The sequence below is a fragment of the Passer montanus genome, unplaced genomic scaffold (genome assembly GCF_014805655.1).
Source record: "Passer montanus isolate IOZ18808 unplaced genomic scaffold, ASM1480565v1 scaffold13, whole genome shotgun sequence".
NCBI lineage: Eukaryota > Metazoa > Chordata > Aves > Passeriformes > Passeridae > Passer > Passer montanus.
In genome coordinates, this window is record NW_024359832.1 from 3,476,481 (window position 1) to 3,496,606 (window position 20,126).

The 20,126-nt window shown below is 37.3% G+C and overlaps 1 protein-coding gene across 3 annotated transcripts in view; it reads left to right on the forward strand.

Moving 5' to 3' along the window:
* Window positions 1–20,126, forward strand: part of CORIN (corin, serine peptidase) — a 120,918-nt gene that overhangs the window by 10,009 nt on the left and 90,783 nt on the right. For 2 of the 3 annotated variants that reach the window (XR_005626499.1, XM_039698906.1), the window contains exons 2-3: window positions 7,761–7,905; window positions 13,970–14,422. Coding sequence is in view for 2 of the 3 variants with exons in the window: in XM_039698906.1 (XP_039554840.1) it covers window positions 7,761–7,905; window positions 13,970–14,422 (598 nt within the window). In the remaining variant the exon portion in view is untranslated. Of the gene's footprint in view, window positions 1–5,578; window positions 5,763–7,760; window positions 7,906–13,969; window positions 14,423–20,126 lie in introns of those variants that run through there. The other variant, XM_039698907.1, reaches the window with a different exon arrangement.

Consider the following 20,126-nt stretch of genomic DNA (forward strand, 5'->3'; position numbering starts at 1 on the left):
ACTAAGTATGTAAACAATTAACATTTATGCCAAAACAGAATCATTATACAGCAGCACTTCTTTTTAAAAATGAAGGGATTACAAAACATATTGGTATTTAAGAGTAACACTACTATTCTCTAGTAATGATAAATATCCTTTTTTCCCTGTTTTCTAGTTCAATTGAAGACTGATTTGTGCTGACTGTATGTGTTGGCTAATGGTGTGTCTAGTTCTTATTTATAATTAGATGGAGAACAGTTATTGGTATCACACATGGAATCCATGAAAATCCTTTCTTTTCCACTTCCATCTTTTGCATGAGATGTTAAGCACAGGTTACCTGTAATGGAGAATCAAGGTCAATACTTTTTCAGTAGCTTTCTGATGTCTAAATAAAATATTTTTAGGGAGACCAATTATTTATGTTTATTTTGATACCAGATAGATGTTTTTCAAAGTGCCTTTATAGTCCATGACATTGCCAGGATAGAACGGTGTATTCTTTCCCTAAAGAACTAGATGAAATGAGAATAAACTTAGAACTCCAAATTGCCTGGCTGCAGTGCCTGTGTCTGAATGGCCAACTTACTTCCACCTCCCTCAAAGCCCTCAGAAAGGGAAGAATGAGTTATGAAAGAGAAGTTGCACCAGAAGCAGGCTCTCAATTGAGCATACATTGTAAAGATAGTAATTGGGTGCTGGCAACACCACCGGCAGCACAGTGTTTATCTGTCACGCCACATAAAAGCAGATTTGGAGGTGCATGTTGGTGGCTCTGATAGCTGGTTGTTCCTCAGGCAGAAATGCAGAGTGAGGGTGGGTTGTGCAGGAGGTGTCTGCAGTCACACTGGACAGCGCAGCAGGCACACAGCACAGAGGATCTTGCTTGGCAGGTGGAAGTGAAAAGTTTCCCACACACAGGTGAGTGGAGCACCACACGTGTGCCTTGGGATTTGGTTTCAGCAAACTTTCTGCTGACTTGCTCAAACTGAAGCTGGAGCAGCATAAGAACAGTGTTGTCACTGAACGTGGAGACATACCTACATGTCACCTTGTCCCTTCTCAGCTTCTCCTGCATACCTCCTCAGTTACTCAGTTCCAAAATGGTTACAGTGGCTCACAAAACTGCTGAAATTATCGGGAGTCAAGAACTCCAAATTGGAATGGAAGGAAAGAATATCACATAAATATTTGTAAATCTGAATTGGTGACTGACTTCTGGTCATGCCCAGTTTGATTTTTGCAGCACTGTTTCTCAAACTGGATTAAAAACAGCTTGAAAAGTCTGTTGAATAGAAGTGGTCATTGGGTCTATGTGGTAGTGTGAAAGGCAAAACATCACATTATTTTATACCTTGCATCTTCTTCAACACAAATGAAACATCTGTGTTGTTACTGACACAGTTACACCTTACTTAAGTGAAAATATACATCAGAAAGATTAAATGTGTTTCAGGTTTATGCTTCAAGCAAAAGAATCTGGCCTCTGGCACCAACCAAATACTTATTTTGGAAAGATATGCCCAGCTTTATATAACATCTTGCTTAGTGGGATACTGTGTATTTTGGGTTGATTAATTTCATGGAAGAAAAAGGAGGTCTGACCATCAAAATTAACTTCTAATGAATTAAGTCAGCAATTTGTATTTTGTCCGAGGATATGGAATTCCCTGGGAAAAGTTACAAGATTACAGTGAACTTGAACTATCGGGAAAATAGTGTGCTTTATTGGCAAATAACAACTTTGTGATAATAACATACTTTTCATGTTTGCTGATCTGCTATATGAAAAGGGTTGTTTATTTGGTTTTTTTCCCCTGCCTTCTGTATGAAAAAGTGTTTGGGTTTTGTTTGTTTTTTTTTTTTTTTCTGCTTTACTGCATGAGAAGTTTTTTTTCCCCTCTAAATGGCAGTATTTCCTTTTAGAATGACTATGACACTACTGTTCTTCAATTTGTGTACACTGGAATTTGGGTACTGCTTGTATTTGCAGACAAAAGCCGCTTAGTGTCCAGTTTCTTATGCTACCTTAACATTTATTCATCAGGGTCCATTTCAATTTGGCTCTCTAATTCCTCTAATACTAAAAATTAAATATTATGCAAGTTTTTGCCTGCTTGTGTTTTTAACATGTGAATTTGTGCCTTTGGAGGATTTATCTTACACTTTCTACTTGTTACAATGACTGTTGAAGTATGGTGTTATATTTTTTTGAAAATAAAGTAATCGAATGGGGGTGCATTGCTGACTTCTAGTATTCATGTAAACAGGACAGAACTGATAAAAAACATAGGCCATTTTCAGCTTCTCTTACTCATTACCAGGCCTTTGAATATTATGAGTTGATCAGAAAAGGCTGTGAGTAGGGTTACATTTTTATATATATGTAATGTTTTGTGCTCAAACATTATGTAATGTTTTGTGCTTAAACATTGACACTTCACGTGTTCAGTATTTGCTCTGTAGCCATAACAGGTGGGAACCGTCTTCCTCTAATGGCAAAGGGAAAGCTGTAATGGCTGGTATGGTCATGTCAGTCCAGTATCTAGAGATTTAAGACTGGCATCATCAAAGTAGATGAAATCACAAGAGCTGACAACTGAGCACTGCTTCAACATTAGAAGAGGAACAGTATCAAGGATATGGAAAGAGCTGCAGATAGTTTTCATAATCTTACATAATTATTGCTTGGCTGCATAGCAGATTCCTCAGGACTTCTGAGGACAATGGCATTATGAGGTGACCTATGTACTGCCCCCTGACATTCTTTGTGCATTTCATGGTAGTACTTCCTTCTGTTTCTTTCCATTACAAACACTAAATAATGCTTTGGTGTATGGCTTGCTCAAGATACATTAATACTTCTGATCTATGAGATGTCTTCTACATTTCTGTGTAGAGACCCATTATGCACAGAAGATACTGACAGTAGGCAATTAGCCCTAATGATACTTCTTTATTGGGAGAACATCTGTTAGTTCTGTGGTGACAACAGCAGGAGATATTTTTGTCAAGTGCTTATACCATGATTCAGGCTGTTTCATAGACTAGTAACTTAGACACTTTTAGTATCTAAAAGGAAAATTGCATGCTGCCATAGTCTTTTCACCCATAAATCTTAATGTAATCTGTCATTTCTCTGCTTTAATATGACAGGCATGTTTTTGAAATGACAGCCATGAGATCAGATTCTTTCCCTGTCTTGCAGAAAATAAGCTGTGACTTTTGGTCCAATGAATTCTTAGTCTTTTTGCAGTCAGATGGGACTACACACTCTTTGCCATCTTACTTTTTTCCTCCCTCTGTGGTTCCAGAAAATAAACAAAGCAGTCTGATCCAGCAGTCCTAGATAAACCTAGACTTTAAAAAAAAATACACACTGAAATAAGCTCAGAATTTCTTTTTAGTCTATTTCCTTTCTTGCAGTCATTACTGAAAGAATGACAGTCAGGTAAGCAGCGGTTAATGTAATTTTGTTAGGGACAAAACTTCTTAGCTGTCAGAAGGAATTATCTGATATTTTTAGGCATCCTCTCTTCTGACTATATTATTGTCTTGACTATATTTAAATACAAAACCTGTTTCTATTAAAAGCAAATGACTTGTTGACTTAAAAAACAAATGCTGATATTTCCTAATTGTAGAGCACACGATATTTAATTCCAAAATTATTTCTTAGACTGAGTTTTCTAATAGCAGTGGTTAGAAGAGAACTTGCACCAGTTCTTCAAGTATTCAGAATATGTTTTAGTCCAGTGTTGTAGATTTTTGGCTAAATCGATTTTATTTTGAAATCTTTAGCATTTAGAGTTGATGTCTTTCAGTGGGCCTTCAAGGATCCTGCTTTTAAGTCTTCTTGACCTTTCCTTGGAAAGGGAGATATATGTGTATCTACTGGGTACCTCAGTCTTAGAGAATGAGTCAGAGAAACTATTAACTACACACAGAGTTGAGGGAGACTGGTTTCCTCTCAGCCACTAACCTAGAAGCTTGACGTGAGCCAAGGAATAAGCATTTTGCACCCCTGCTTCCTTCCATAGGCCCATTTTTATCTGATGATTCCATTATTTATGTCTTTAGTCTATTATTTGTTCCTCTATTGCATTATTCATTAGAACTGAGAGAACGGAGCACATCTGCAGTTTATGCAGATACCATTGTCATGCTAGAGCACTTCAAGCTGGTGCATGTATTATTAGTGTATTGCAATATTTGATGGCAAGAGGAAAAGAAATACTGTCAGGGAATATACAAACAGTATATGTAATGCATTCATGTTTATCTATGGGACAGTTCATTAAATTCTCATTGTTGATATAGGAACCAGCAACACTGTCTCTAGTTTTAGTTCATATTCATCAGAGAAACTGACAGAAAATACTTAATGTAGACGTTCAAGTGATGGAAAATGGTAATATTGGGAAACTGGAAAAATTAATTTATGCTTACATAGTCACTGATGATGATGATTTAAATAGGTGTATTGTTTTTCTTTTCCCATAGAAGGGTAAATACAACATACTGTTTAGTTGCCTATAAATATTTACTTTGCTGTTCTACAGAACAAGCAATTCATGGTGCTTAAAGAAGCATCTCTTTTACAATACAGCATTCTTTTCTTGAGCAATCATTAAGAGCAAATTTGGATACAACAGCCCATTTTAAAGTCTGTGGCAGTGAGTTGTCAATACAGTTTGAGATTTATTGCTTTCAGGAGTAGACAAGAAAGAAAATGTTCGATGTTCTCATTTAGTATTGAACATTTATGTAAAATAAGTAGTATTTACAATTATAGTAGACTTTAGAAAACATTTCTCACAGAAGCAGACAGTCACCAGAAGCTCGTTGTTTTAATTAGCACATATTTAATACTTCTGCTAGGTTAACTCTAAGGTTTATATATGACAATGGTCGTAACTGCTGTCAGTTAAAAACTTGTGCTTGAGATTATTAAGATCTCATGTACCTCCAGAATAATCAATGTCATCCTTTCTTCACAAAAAGAGTCAAAAAGTGATGATGGATATTATTTCTGAATGTTTTTTCAAATATTTGAGAACAAAAGTTTTGTTCTTTCTTGCTAAGTTTTTACTCCTGAGACAAACTCTTTGTGGAGTCACAGGTCAGAATTTACTTTGTATTACACTGGGCAGAGCTGGACATTTCTGCTTGGGACTTGCAAGAAGTGCATCTCAATTGGGAGTCATTTATTCAGAAAAATGAGTTGCATCTAAAATTTGCTTTGTCTTGAAGAAACAAAGAATCAGCTCCTGAGTGCCTTGATCACTGGGCTGTCTAGTGATGGTCCTACTCGTTGCCTGGCCTAGGAGAACGAGGTTCTTTTTATAGAATGTCATCATTTCAAGGCGTGGCGTGCTCTGATTCAAGAGGAGTCTGTGTTCATGTGGTTGTGATAGTCTGCTCAGTTGTAGATCTGATTTTTTTAACTGCTTCCGGCAAAATAGGGTATTGAACTCAATTGCCCCCTTTCCTGTGGGAGCACTGCATCTACTGTATCGTTGTCTGTGCTTTCAGAAGTAATTATGGCGGTGTTTTGGAGATCTGTGTTCATAGCTGAGTTGTGTAATTCCTCTGTTACCTGTACTCAGAACTCACAAGGGGGCCTAATACAGGCTGTGCAAACCCAGGTGGTGGAATTCAGAGAAGCCTGCTATGAGTGCAGCAGCTAAAGCTGCTGGATTCCAGCATTACCAGAAGCAAAATGTCAGGCAGACACTGAAGACAAGGCACACAAGTGTGGACTGCAGGAAGTCAAGCAGGTACTGTCTGAATGTCACATGGATTAAAGTTCCTAATATCCACGTAAATCCTTAACTTTATCTGTGACTGAATGTTTTAGATGTCATTTGTGGACAAGGGCATTAATTATACTGAGATATCCTGAAGTCTTGATTTGAAACATTTACTAATTCTGAATAAGCTGCTGATCAAGAAAAAACAATTCTGACAACCAATTAACTCTCTGCAATATTATTTATATTTCTTTTGCTGTGGGAAATGAGGACCAGATTCCAGACCTTGTCATCTCACTCAGACTATTTCAACAGACACTCTATTTTCATCCTGAGCTGGCTGTTTCAGATTTTCAGATAAATCCAACATCTTTAAGGTTACTATCCTGCTTGCTAGATAAATCTAGTTGTAGGATTGTGTTGAGACTGAATCACTGAAATAGGAGGAAGACTGTCAAGTGAGATACTACCAGCAGCTCACACCATACCAATACCATATACATTTTCAGTGTTAATGTCTTTAGTTTGAGCAGTGGAAGTAGGAAAAGAAGTCACATGGGACAGACACTGCACTGGATGAGTCTCAAAGTGGTCAGATGACGTGATGCTTAGCAGTGTCAGAAAATACACATACAGCTTCACAAATGCAGTTTTCTTGGCTTCTGCTGTCTGTTGAGGGTCTGCAGTGTCTAGTAACCAGGGTTTTCAGGAACAGTTGATAATTCTGTTATCAGCAAGGAAAATTTCGTTCCAGATAGTCTTTGTGCCATCCTGGAACAAGAGGCATTGTAAAATGATGGAAAATTATTCTCTAAATCCTACTGATGCCTACAGTCTTTACATTCAAAGTAGTAAATGGGACTGAGATTGTGGGGTGGTACAAATCCAATCTCTTTGCAGTAATTCCTTAAGAAACAGTTTGTGCCAGTCTGTCTGATGACCTGCTCTTTACAGAAAGGCACATCCAACAGAGCCAGCCAAAGGGATAACCCACAGAGACTGGCATTTACAAGATTAATATAATTTATGTTGTAGACTTCAGTCTCTTGGGGTTCTTTGGGGAGAGGCTGTCAGGGTAATGAATGCCTTTACTCTTGTGTCCTGACACAACCAACTTTGATGTGATTGATCTTCCTGACAAAGAGGATAAACTATTAGTCATCCTTTGGGAAGACACTGTTTGGAATGAATAAACTTATCATCCAGTTTCACATTATCACAGGGAAGATTTTATTTTTTGGTCAATTTCAAATAAAGGGGCATTGACTTTATGACCGTTTCAATCTTCTCTTAAATATTAATTTGGAATTTTGCTTTTCTTTCTCTTTAAAAATGATGACATTTCTCCAGTATATGTGATCATAGTATTAATGGAGTTAGGTTTAAAAAATATAAAATGCATGTTTAGGGTTTTTCAAGGGTTTGAATTTTTGTATTTTGTGCAGCTCAGTTGAATTCAGAAAATTGTTTTTCTCTATTCTTTTGTATTCTACTCATAGAAAAGAAATTGTGATTTGCAAATTGTAGAATACTGTGTTAAGTTATAATTATATAAAGTACTTAAAAAAATCAGACATCATTACTGTGCATAATAAGTCTTCTATTGTCACTTAAAGATTATAATAGTATGTTGATTCTTTAATAAAAGAAACAAGAACATGGAGCTCTTGAATAATTAGTAATAGATAATTTTAAATTATAAAATAATCTGTACTTAGCCTTATTCCTTAAATTTATTATGTATTTTACATTTTTTCAAATGAAATGCCTATCCAACATCCAGTTCATCAGAAATGTTTAGAAATTTCAGTGGAGCTGTAAGTCTGTGGATGCTGAGTAAAGTTTAATAAATTATATGGATTGCTCTAGATTGTCCACCAGAAAGAAAATTTACATACAACTTGTATGTAGTACAGCATATATTTAAATCAGGTAGCTTTGTAACAGGGAGGGAGGACTGCTATTGAAAACATAGGAATTACTGATGGTCCCCAGCATGATAAAACTGCATTTTTTGTTTTTCAGGTCTTAGGAACAGATGAGGATACTATGGGGGATGGTTGCTCTCAGAAACTGGCTTCTGCCAAGTTCCTTCGACTGTTGCTCCTGATACTGATTCCATGCATCTGCGCCCTTATCCTTTTGCTGGTGATCCTGCTTACCTTTGTAGGTGAGTGCTTTTCCTAATTAAGGAGACGCTTTTTAAATTAAAGAGACTAAAACTAAGACCACATTCATATGGGCTAATATAACTGTGGACATTAGACATATATCTTAGCACACCTACCTAAAAACCTAATCTACCTATTGACTGTTTGTTGCAGAGAAATAAATCTGCTATTTACATTTGTATTCTTAAAACATATTTAAAGTATCAATGAGGAAACCTTTTCTGGTTTTCTCAAGGTAGAGTTTTGAGGAACGTGTTATCTTGTACATGTAGATAGTTTTCAGCAGCCATTTTACAAGTACAAAACATACTTTTGTTATAATTTTAGATCACTGTGAGTGGAATGGTGGAATGGAATATTTATCCAGTTATGTCACACATTCATATACAAACTTGATCCTTATTTTCAGGTGAAATTTAATTTATAAATAGCCACAAATTTTTCTGAACAGCATACAAAATATTACTGTTTAACTAAGGAAAATTATGTTAATTTTTTTCTATATACAAAATACGTATCAATGCAGAATCCCAAATATGTTTTGTGGAAACTGGTTCAAGGTATTCATAGATTTCGTAATGGCTTAGCCTGTTAACTAATTTTGTGTGTATGCTTTTCATAATTAAAAAGTGCTAATTTATTAGCATAAATTTTTAAAGAAGTCTTCCCTTTGTTACTTTTAGAAAAGCTGACATATTAAATTGCTTCAAGTACAAAATAAAAAAGACAATAAAAGAAAAAAAAAAAGAATATAAAAATGTTCCAGCATTTTTTTTCAAGAAAAAAAAATTAAAAATATGCTTTTGGCGATAAGTGTTTTTAGGTATTTTCATTTTTCTTTTTGTTAGTGAGAATATTTTCTAATTGAACTTCCTTAGGTACTTCAGAAGCACATCTGAAATAAGTAGGGTAAGGTGTCCAGTATCCAGATAAAAATCAGTTTTCCTATTTTAAACACTCCAATTTCAATACACATCAAACAGTCAAACAGGAAGCACAGGAAGAAACTAAAGATGTTTCAAAAAGCACTGTCAAAATCAGGACAATTTAAATCTGTTTTCTCGATTCAGTCTGTAAAGGATATGGAACACGACATTGTAGGCCTGTTCTTTTCATTTAGTTTAAGTTCAGGAAGTAAGAAAACCCCCAAAGCTAGTGAATGTTATGATTGACAGGGTAAGTCTTGGGTTGTATTTCTGAGCTAAAAACAGTCTGAAATGGATTAAGATGAAGTAAGTCTTGCAATTAGGAAATACAAAGCCATTGAATTTGCTTACCTTATATTTAGCATTCCATTTGTATCTTTCATATCCTCTGCCCTAGATTTTCATTCTTTGGTGAGAAAGCAGATAAAAAGGCAGGTGTATTTACATCAGTTCTACTCAGTCTCTTCCTCAGGCATGTACTGACCTGTGATTAAAATGTATGAAATCCTCTGGGAAATGGGGCCTGTTCTGATCCTACTTAGATCATGACTGTCACCTCTTAAGTCAGCCTCATTACTGTAGGGTAACGAATAAGGCTTGGTGTTATAACCCAAGTCTGACACTGGCAAAGGTCTCTTCAGAAGCAGCTTTTGAATTAACATTTTATAATTTACTATTCTTCTCAGCAGCTTTCATAGTCTATGCATTGATAGCCTAAAAGCAAATATATTTGATGACCAGAATTAGATGAAGTAATGCTGTGGACATTTAAAGCGTGTGTAATAGAATATAGTCTGTTATAGTGACTAGCAATACACTATATCCAAAATAGTACTTCATGTTCATTTCAGGTTAATAATAACTGAGTTCTAAGAGTGGTATGAAATCTTACTCTGTAAGAAATAAGTTGATAGTATTGAGTGGGTAATAGAAATTATTTGATGGGAGGGAGGGAGGGAGGAAGGAAGGAAGGAAAAAAGAAATTAAATTAAATTACTGCAGCTTAACTGACATGAAATAGTTTAGTATACTATGGGACCTCCATAGTATCAATAATGTGCCCATTTCTCTAGAGTGCAGAGTCATGGGTACAGGCCCTGCAGGAGATATCTCAGTTTATATGTGCTGGCCAGCTGTAGTAGTGAACCAGTGCTTTTTTTTCCTTTGCAACTGCCTCATCACTTACCCATATTTTGTTAGGCTGCTTTGCTCTGTTTCACTAGCTTTTAAACAGACTTGGTCTCTTTGAGCTTTCCTGCTCTGAAGAGCTAGAAATCTTCCACAGTTTACATTGCCAGAATCTCAATTTACTAGCTTGAATAGTGTGACTATTTATTAAATATCTTAACTGTCCATTTTTAAGTAAACTGTCAATTTTTTAAAATGTGTCCATATTTAAGCAAAACATTAGTTTCCCAAAGTGACAGCAACTGGAAATGATCATTAAAACTGCTGAAACTGTTGCTTTGAAATGAATGTGTCTGGTCCCAGTAGCTCTGTTTTGTACCAAGCACAATGAAGGCCAGCATACTGTCATCTGGACAAGCCCAGCTGTAGCTGGAGACACAAATTGAAAATGGTTACATCTATTTCTCAACTAATTAACTATCTGGCTTATGATTTACCATCTACAGCTCTGTATGAACCCAAGTCTGAAGAATAGTTGGCTATAGTGTGCCTGTATACATGAATAAAATGCATGTTCTCTATGTTCTGTATGTCTGTTAGCAAACATTGACAGAGAGTAATTAATTTCTCTTCACTGAAGAGATTAAGAAAGAACTGATTGTTTTAAAGCATCACTCTCTTTTCTTAGGTATCTTGAAATTTAAATATAGATGCTATAAAAACATATCCAGTAAGCTTAATTTAAGATTTAAGATATACAATAGTGTTTTTAGGGGAAGGGTGGGGGAAAGGATGCAAATTAAAGTGAATGGGAGCCCAGCACAGAGAGTGGATTCTGCAGCCTGGAATAAAGTGCCTAAATTCTCTATGGTGCACTGGTAAAAGGACAGGATAAGAGGAGAATGTGGGAGAAGAAAGTGGTGACTCGGGAAGGTGACCTAAAACTCTAACAAACTGAGTGGAAACAGAGTTGCCATCTAGAGCTAGCAAGTGAGGAATGCCAGGGGCCTATGCCTGCCTTCCTCGAGGGTGTACGTACCTGAGCCAGGCTGATGTTATTTTGGAGGGCAAAAATGTTAAAAATAATTTTAATACTGCTCATTGTCAGTGGAGATGATACAATTAGGAAGTCCTTTTGTGTTGAAGAGGTTCGTTGTGTGGTCCCCCTGTTAAGAGGAGTTGGTATCACTAGGAAACTGTAAAAATGGAACAAAAAATGCTGTTGTTGGAAAGATGGGTTGAAGAAACAAACAGGCATTTGGGAATCTCAGTGAAAGAATTAAATGACCTCATGGCAGTGATAGACATAGTTATTATTTGTTGTTCCAGAAAAAAAAAAGAGAAATAATCTGAGTGAGAAGAGGATAGAATCCAGTGGGTAACCTCAATATTTTGTTTCACAACATTCATTTGACCACGGCATTAAACCAAAGGGGGTTTTCAAACATTTTTCGAAGAGTTTACCTGTCTTGTAATGTATTGCCTCTTATTCTGCTGAGTGATATATAAATAGCTAATAATTTTAACTTTTAATTTAAAATCAGTGTTAATAGCTCTTTGGGACTAATGTTTTACAGCCTTTTTCTATTTTTATGCTGGGTGGAAGAGAAGAGATGAGTCTAGGGAGGAGGAGAGACAATGTGAAAAAATACCTTAAGCTGTTCTTGAATTATGGAAAAATACTATGCATTTTCCCAAGGGAGTTCAAAAAGCTTATTTTAACTTTTAGAAAACTGCAAAAAAAAACTGGTAAAGTTTGAAACTTGAAACAAAGTAGGCTTCTGAATTCTAGACATTCAGTGCTTTGTTTGAACACAAATATCTGGCATCCAAATAAAGCCACATTTTAGTGAGCACAATTTATGAGCACAGCCACTCACTCTTCCTTAGACTTTAGCAAATCATATTATTACTAGTCCCTATTTGTGAAAATGCACTTATTGTTTGGTTTGACCAGAGGACTCAAACAAAACAAATGCTGCTTAAATCATTTGCAGGTGGGAAATTTTTAGTTGCTTCTGTAAAATACACACAGTAAATTCCTCTAAACCTCAATGATATATGAACATCTGCTGGTGGAAAACCAGAAACCCTAACATTTATATATATATATATGTATATATGTATAAAGTTCCCCTGGGTCTGTCCAGTAGAAGTTAGACATAAAGATTTACTCACAGTTAGCGGCACTGGAGCCAAAACAATCCAGACTGGATAAATGATGATATGATAAATCTCAAATGGTAGGTGTTTAATTAAAACTCACTATATTTCAGAAATTTCACTAGTTTTTCTTGCTGTTTGCATTTGCTGTAGTTAAAGGTTACTCAGTAAAAAAGAAAATGCTGACAATGCTCCTTCTCAGCTATTCCAGTTCTCTTTTCTCCCTTAACTATAAAGCTTTCCAACCCAAAGTCATTTCACTTGGATTCTTCTGGCATTTTTAGTTACTTGTAGCTGTGGTTAATAAACATTTTTGTCTACCCAGTAATTGAATTTCAGACCAGTGAACTGATTTATTCTAGCAGCAGAGTGCACGAGAAGTGAGAAGAGGAATTCAATAATGGGAATGGGATCAGGATACCCTCTTGGGCTCTGTGTGGTGCCTGGAGCTGGCAGAGGGGTGGATTTGTCTGGGGACAGAGCCTGGGGTAATGTGGAGTGAACAAGGCCTAACTGACAGGTGATGGTGCAACCAGCCATTTTGGTAAATGCAATAACCAAAACGAAAATTAAGTCTGGGAGAAATGGTGGTGGGTCTTTTGTGGACTTATTATTTGTGGAGTCATAGAACCAGAGAAAGATCATCTAATTCCAGCCCCCCTGCCATTTGGGGTTCATCTGTACCAAGTAGCTAATGAAGCGTCAAATGAATGTGAAGAAAAGTTACTAAAATTACCAACTGTTGCCAAGGTACTTGGTACTTTTGGAAGACTTTATATTTTGATCTTCCTTTTAATTTTTTTAGTAATCAAGTGTAGATGAACTGTGTCTATTATGATTGTTTAGCTCTTTTACCCCCCAGTGGAAAAAATCACTCTTGCTATTTACCAAAAATTTATTTTATTGTAATACAGAGTGGTACTTCTCTTTTAGCATTAAATATGACTCTAATACATTTGGTTAAAGAATTTGAGATAATATTTGTCATTTTTATTATAGATAAATAAGTTATATGTTCTAAACATGTTTAAGATGTCTTCTTTATTATTTGGATTACTAGGTTAAAGATCAGTTATCTTACTATGTAGTTTAAATTCCTGATGCTTGTGGGATACATCTGCTTACTGTTTTGATTTGTGAATTATAATTACTTGCAACTGTTGAACACATACAACTGAGAAAAGTCTGGTTTTGTCTATAATACAATAAATGATCAAAACATAAAGCCAGCAAGTAACTAAAATTTTAGACAATAACTGTATATTTAAAGTCCAGTATGAGAGAAGAATGACAGATAACTCAGGGGCCCATATTTAGCAGTGGTCGTTAAATTACATAATCTTATATAAAGAAAACAGTACCTCTTTCCATTTTGCAAATTAGTGAATATGGAATATGTTAAAAATGTATTGATTCCCTAAAAGCTTCAGAATTTGATTTCTGAAGATGGTGGTACTATGAAAACAAGAGATGATGCAATTCAAAAGGATAAAAAAATAGCCTTGTCCATCTTGTTAACATAATGATAGAATGAATGCATGTTGAAGTTCCTTGAAATTGCACTCTGTAATTTTAAACATGGAAGTATTTGGTGATATACTATAAATACGATTAAAATATTTTAAGCTCATGGAAGCATTTGTTTCTCTATCCTACAGCAACCATGTTTTATATGCCCTGTTATTTTGTTGCCAGATAGAATTCTTAAATTTGTCTTTAATTTTAATTTTGATATTAAAATACTTTTAAAATCTGTGCCATTATATTTATTATTAACTTTCCAAAACAAATTGGTAACACTCTTCCAGATGGTAATTTTGGTGGTTTTTTTTTTCCTTTATTGCAGGAGTGTTAGAAAAAACATGCTTTTATTCAAATGGAAGTGAGAGACTCACAGTTAATGGTGACTTTGAAATGTCTCCTGATCTTTTGCCAAATATGGTTGAAAATAGTTCTGAGACTGATTCCACAGTGGATGTCAGCACGCAGCCCTCTTCTTGGACCACCACACCTTTATCCCACATTGACCAAATGAACAAGAACTCAAATATGTTTAGAGAATCTTTCCAGGAAAATTCCTTTGGTTCCCCAACTCAAGCCACAGTGCTCAGTCATCAGCCTGCCTCTGAAGCTGCTTTGGCAGAGGGTTCTGAAGACAGCACACGGCTGTTTGCCACTGCAGAGGAGATGACATTGTGGCCTACAGATGCTTCTTTTAACAACACAGAGAGGATGACCACTCTGCCAATATTAAGTCCTACTCGTCCATCTATGTCACAAAAAATGGATCAGAAAAAAAGTAAGTTTATATTTTATTTGGCTCCATGGTTCTGACCCAAAGACTACAGAGCATACTATTGGCATGCTCCCCAATGTGTTTCTGTGAGGTCTAAGGAATGTGTGTCCCTTTCGATAATTTATTTTGTTGTGTACATTCCATCTTGCAATCAGCTCATTTCTTATTAGAACATTTGTTCAACCTGTTAAGGAAGATGCTGAAAATTTGCTCAGTATGAAAACTTACAGTATGTTCTTCAATTGGTGATCATCAGGCTTACCAAGGCTAGAAATGAGTTACTGCACTCACTAAGTCTGTAGATTGTATATTCTGTCTTTCTTTAGAACTATGTATGTGGCAAGTATATTCCTGATCTTGTAATGTAATTGCAGTTACAACTTTTTCTGTCTTAATGGATAAATTCTTCCCTAATTGAAGCAGTTTTTCTGTGTAGCAATGAAGTTCCATTGAGAGAGAGTAACAACAATTAGCTGGGTTCAGGACTTTTTTTTTCACTATGACGGTAGGTGCCTTTTTTAATGTCATAGTAAATGTTATTGATTCATTGTGTTAGTGGTAGTGAAGAATTTCCTGATACTGCTTTGCTAACTGCTGAAACACAAGGGTAGCATTTTGAAATGAATCTGTTTCTCTAGAGCTGCTTATCATTCCTTTTTTCTTAATCCCACCAGAGCACAGAGCAAAATTTATTCATAAGGTCATAGAGAAATGGTAATGTAAATCACAGATTTATCAGTATTTTCTTCTCTCCCCTAGGCTATAGTGACTTCATAAGCCATTTGCAGACTTACAGGCTTTTTGCAGGTTCTATTTGCTAAGTGATTTTTCTTATGTAGATTTGTCTCTTTTTCTCCCCCTGCACCCCAAACTCAGACTAAATGTATATAAATGGACACTTTAATCCTATTAGTGGTTCATTTCTTTACTTCTTTTGGCAACTTGGCAAATTATCACTGTGCCAAGGAGCAGCAAAAAAGCATAATGTACTACACCACAAATATTTTCATAGTCATATTTGAGATACCTGAAATTCCAGGAAATATAGATGAAACAGTGTAAAGCCCTTTTTGCCTTTTCTTACCATGTTGGAATGGAGTCTTTTGAGATGCATATGTAATATGCACGTGTGTGTGTGTGTATGGCGCATGGTATTTTCCCCTACTACAGTGTTAATGCAGGGACAGCACTACAGGGACCCAGGACAGCCTTAGGTCTGGATTTCTAATCTTTTTGGTATTATACCAAGAAGAGGCACTTCTAGCACTTTCCAAGTATGTGTTCTATTCTGGTAAGTGCAGTTCATTCCAACAGCAGTATGACTGCGTGTATATTCAGCAGGCATGACTACTCGGAATTCTATTGTGGCGTAGTATTTTCTGTGTAAAGAGAAGAGGACAAAAGGTTTTCAAAGACAAATTTGATGTACTACAGATTTCTTAAAAAAGAACAAAGCCAACACAACAACAAAAATAATCCCATCCCAAACTGAGATAACAAAAAACAAAACCTAGAGATAGTACATTACTAATCAATAACCTCGCAGTCTTTGATTCCACTTTCAAGTGTTTTACTTATCCGTATTCATGAGGACATTTTCTTAATTCTTTGTGTAGATTAAAAATATAAAAAAAAATCTAAAATTAAGTATCCAGAAGAATTTGATCTCATAATAACTGTGTGTTCCCATGGCTCTCCAAGGCATGGAGGACTAGAAAGCAGGGGCTTTCTAGTCTTCTACTCACTTCCTTTCTTGTCCTGGCCTTTGCAGATTAACTCTGTATACTCGCCTTTAGTTGCTTGGATCTCGTTTTTTCCACTAAGCTTGCTTCATGGAGAGATCCCTAAGGTAACACAGAATATGGTCTGATGTTTACAGGAAGTTGTTACGTATTCTGATGTGGAGGACAGGAAGATGAGATATAAATAAGTTTTGGAGCAGTGAAACTGGAATATTCTGTTGGAGTAAAAATTTTTTTTGGGGGACAAGTAAAACTTAAAGAACACATCAGATTAGTGGTAGTCGATCAAATTATCTCTCTTGCTTAGTGTCTGAATCCAACTGTGAACATTAGCACATGCCTGAAGAAGAATAAACTGGGGCTGACCTGCTGAGACACCTGAATGCTGTGTGGTAGCAGATTCCAGTGATCTGCAGTGAGTCCTGGTGAGCGTTCATTTGTCCTCCCATGAATTGACGTAATCACTTTTTGAACCCCTGTAAAACAGAGGTTTGAGTTTTTTAAGCATATCCTGTAAGGAAATTAACCTCTAAATGAAGTGTCAGGCTGATGTTCTATCACCATCAGTGCACCATAGCAGATCATCCGTCAGTACAAGTTTCATCTGGTTCAAATGTGGGGAGGTGAATGCATTTCTGTTCATTTAGTAAGCATGTGTAACTTGGACTTTATTCTGATTCTATGCAGTACAATAAAAGATAAATGATATGTCATATGACATAGAGACTGCCAGTTCAAAGCCAATCATACAAAATTCTGTGAACACATTTGCACCGGCATTTATATGGCTGTTAAGTTTTTGGTCTCTTGCTAGTATTCCTAGTGCTGGATTTGCTTTACTGGTGGACCACAGCTTCAGTAAAAGACATTAATAAGAGAAATTATAAATATTGTGACCATATGGTATTCAGTCAAGACTTTAAACTAACATAAGTAAGACGTTGCTGAGTTGGAGTTGCTGGAGGGGAATGAAATTTGGCACATATGACATTAATTATTTAAGAAGTCCTTGAAGAAAAAGGAAGTTCTTTGGCAGAAATTCTAGCAAAGAATAGATTAGTGGGTAAATAGGAATGAATGATACAATAAAGAAGAGATGAAGTAGTTTATTTCCATTTTACAAGGGGAAGCAATACCTCACAAATTTATTAGAAATTTCTTTGAAGGAGACAGTGAAAATGCTGGTTAATACAACATACTTGGCTTTTCAAAATGCTGTTAACAAGAGTCTTCACCAAGAAGTCTTATGGACCACTTCTCCCAGAATATGCGTTTGTTAAAAGACAGAAGGAAAAATAAGAATGAGTGGCTAGGCTCCAGAGTGAAGAAGGCTGCTGGTGGAATCTTGCAGACAGAGAGTGTTTTCTGATCAGGGAAAACAGAAAATAGTCAAGTAATGACATTTCTGCTAATGCAGATTGATCTCCCTAAAATGAATAGCTGGGAATCACATAAAGGCTTCATAGTGGAAACAGTGACTGATAGAATGTTTAAATGACTCTGCCACTAGATGTGAAAGAATGCTGGAGAGTGGGAAACAATGCGAACTCTATTAAATACATTGCTGGACTTTCAGCTAGTGTTGCCACCAAAATAAGGACCTGATGGTTTGCTGCAGTCGGCATTCTGTCTCCATGAGAACCCTCATCATGAAGTCTACAAAGAACAAAATGGAAAATACTGCTACATCAGTGTGTAACTTAGGAAAAATAACAGTTGAATTGGAAAAGGCAAATAGCAGGCAACCACACTAGTAGAGACATGGAAAGACTTAGATGTGGGGAGGCACTAAATAGAGGGAAGACGCTGTTTTCCTTCTGGAAAACAGCTGGTTTATGAGTAAATTGTTGTGGTGGATAGTCAGACCGTTTTGAGTGTCTAGGTGAAATAGAACAGTTACTCAGTGTTTTTCATTATATGAGGAGTTGCCTTTTTTTTTTTTTTTTTTTTTGCCTATCAGGCAGTAAGCTAAAAAAAAAATAAATAAATGGAGACCTCATGGAGCTTACTGCCACAGGATGATGGGAAAACCAGAAAGTATGGAAATGCTTGGAGAATTTTGTGAAGGGTTGCTCTGTTGGGGCTCGTAGAAACAATAGTCCACTGGACGCTTCTGCCTTCTGAAGGTTCAAGATTTTGTGTTGCCAGAAGTTGTTGTTATAGTCCTAGGTGGTTGTTCCTTATAATTGCCCAATATTACTATAATTTTTCTTGAATATATAATGGTGGCCCCTACCAAAGGTCAGCTTCTGAGTCAAATGTATCATGTATTTCCTCTCTGTTGGGAAGCAAGTGAAGGAATATGGCTTTCCTACTGAGGGATTTGAGTTTGTGTGACTTCATATCTAAATGTTTTCTGGGGGTGTGGACCATGGTCCTCAGTCAGAAGGATGGCTCACTGGAGAGTTTTCTGATAGCAGAAATAGGATCAGGATGGGAGTCAGGTGAATCGATAGGTTCAGTAGTGTTTATTCAGAGTTTAGAAGTACATGCAGTAATGTTCTACTCATCTGTCAATCAGTGCTTAACAGAAAAAAGACCACATTTTAAATAGGAGCTATTAAAAAGAATAAAGCATGGTTTCCCAAGGAAATGTTAGTGCAATTTATTGCTATTTTTTTCTATTTGAAATAAAAGCAGAGTGTACTGAGGCAGTAAAGTGAGAGACTTGATTCAGATGAAGCACGATTCTCTGTTTTGTAATACTGATGATGTGAGGAGACAGAAAGAAGTAGAGAGAGCGAGGGTCGACTTTCTTCCTGGGAAAACATCCTGTAGATGAATGGAATATACACTGGGACAGGAAGTATTAGTATCTGATTTTGTTTCTTCCACTTACTGGTGTATTTGCATATATATATATATTTAACACTCCTTTTTCTTTGTGCCAAGCCTCCCATAGATCTCCCCTAGCAGACAGTCTAGTAGCGCCTCTGCCATTTCGCAAAAGCAGTTTCAGCGGAGAACTACACCGGTGGCCCGATCCTAACGTGAAAAGTAACGTGCCCAGGCTTGATCCTCAGCCATGCCCGTCCGTGGGGGCATCCCCGCGGCCCGGCCGGCGATGAGGGGCTGTGAGGGGGGTTGAGGGCCGGTGAGGGCCCGGCGCGTCCCTCAGCACGGCCCGCGCTGCCGCCAGAGGGCGCCGCGAACGCGAGTCCCGCGCCCAGGGCGGGCAGGAGCGGGCAGGAGCGGGCCTGGAACGGGACAGGAGTGCGGCAGTAGTGGGGCCTGGAATAGGGCCTGGAACGGGACAGGAGTGCGGCAGTAGAGGGGCCTGGAATGGGGCCTGGAACGGGGCAGGAGTGGGACCGGAGCGGGGCAGAAGCCGAGCCGGAGAGGGGCAGGAGCGTGGCAGCGGGCGCTCCCGGGAGCAAAACACGGTCACTTGCGCGTGGTCGAGGAGAGTGAACTCCCACCCCGAGCCCTTAAACGATTGCTTTAAAGAATGAAGTGGAAAAGTGTTCTCATAAAAGCGAGTCTCTGTCTCAGAGTTTAGGCAGGAGTGCGGCAGGAGTGGGACCGGAGCGGGGCAGAAGCCGAGCCGGAGAGGGGCAGGAGCGTGGCAGCGGGCGCTCCCGGGAGCAAAACACGGTCACTTGCGCGTGGTCGAGGAGAGTGAACTCCCACCCCGAGCCCTTAAACGATTGCTTTAAAGAATGAAGTGGAAAAGTGTTCTCATAAAAGCGAGTCTCTGTCTCAGAGTTTCAAAAAGCACAGGATTTATGTTTGCTTGCTTGCATCCCAGGAAACTTGGGTCTTTTCACCTCTCTAACGCATCTTTGAAACTGACCAGCTTTGTTTCTTTGCAGCCCTCCACTCAGCCTTGATATTACCCTAATTCTTTTATCGCTTAACTATGTTCAGTTTGTACATGAAAATCTCTTTGTCACTGCACAGCATTTATTGTTATGTATTTGGGGTTCTGCCACTACTAGAATTCTACTACAAAGAATTTTGTGTTC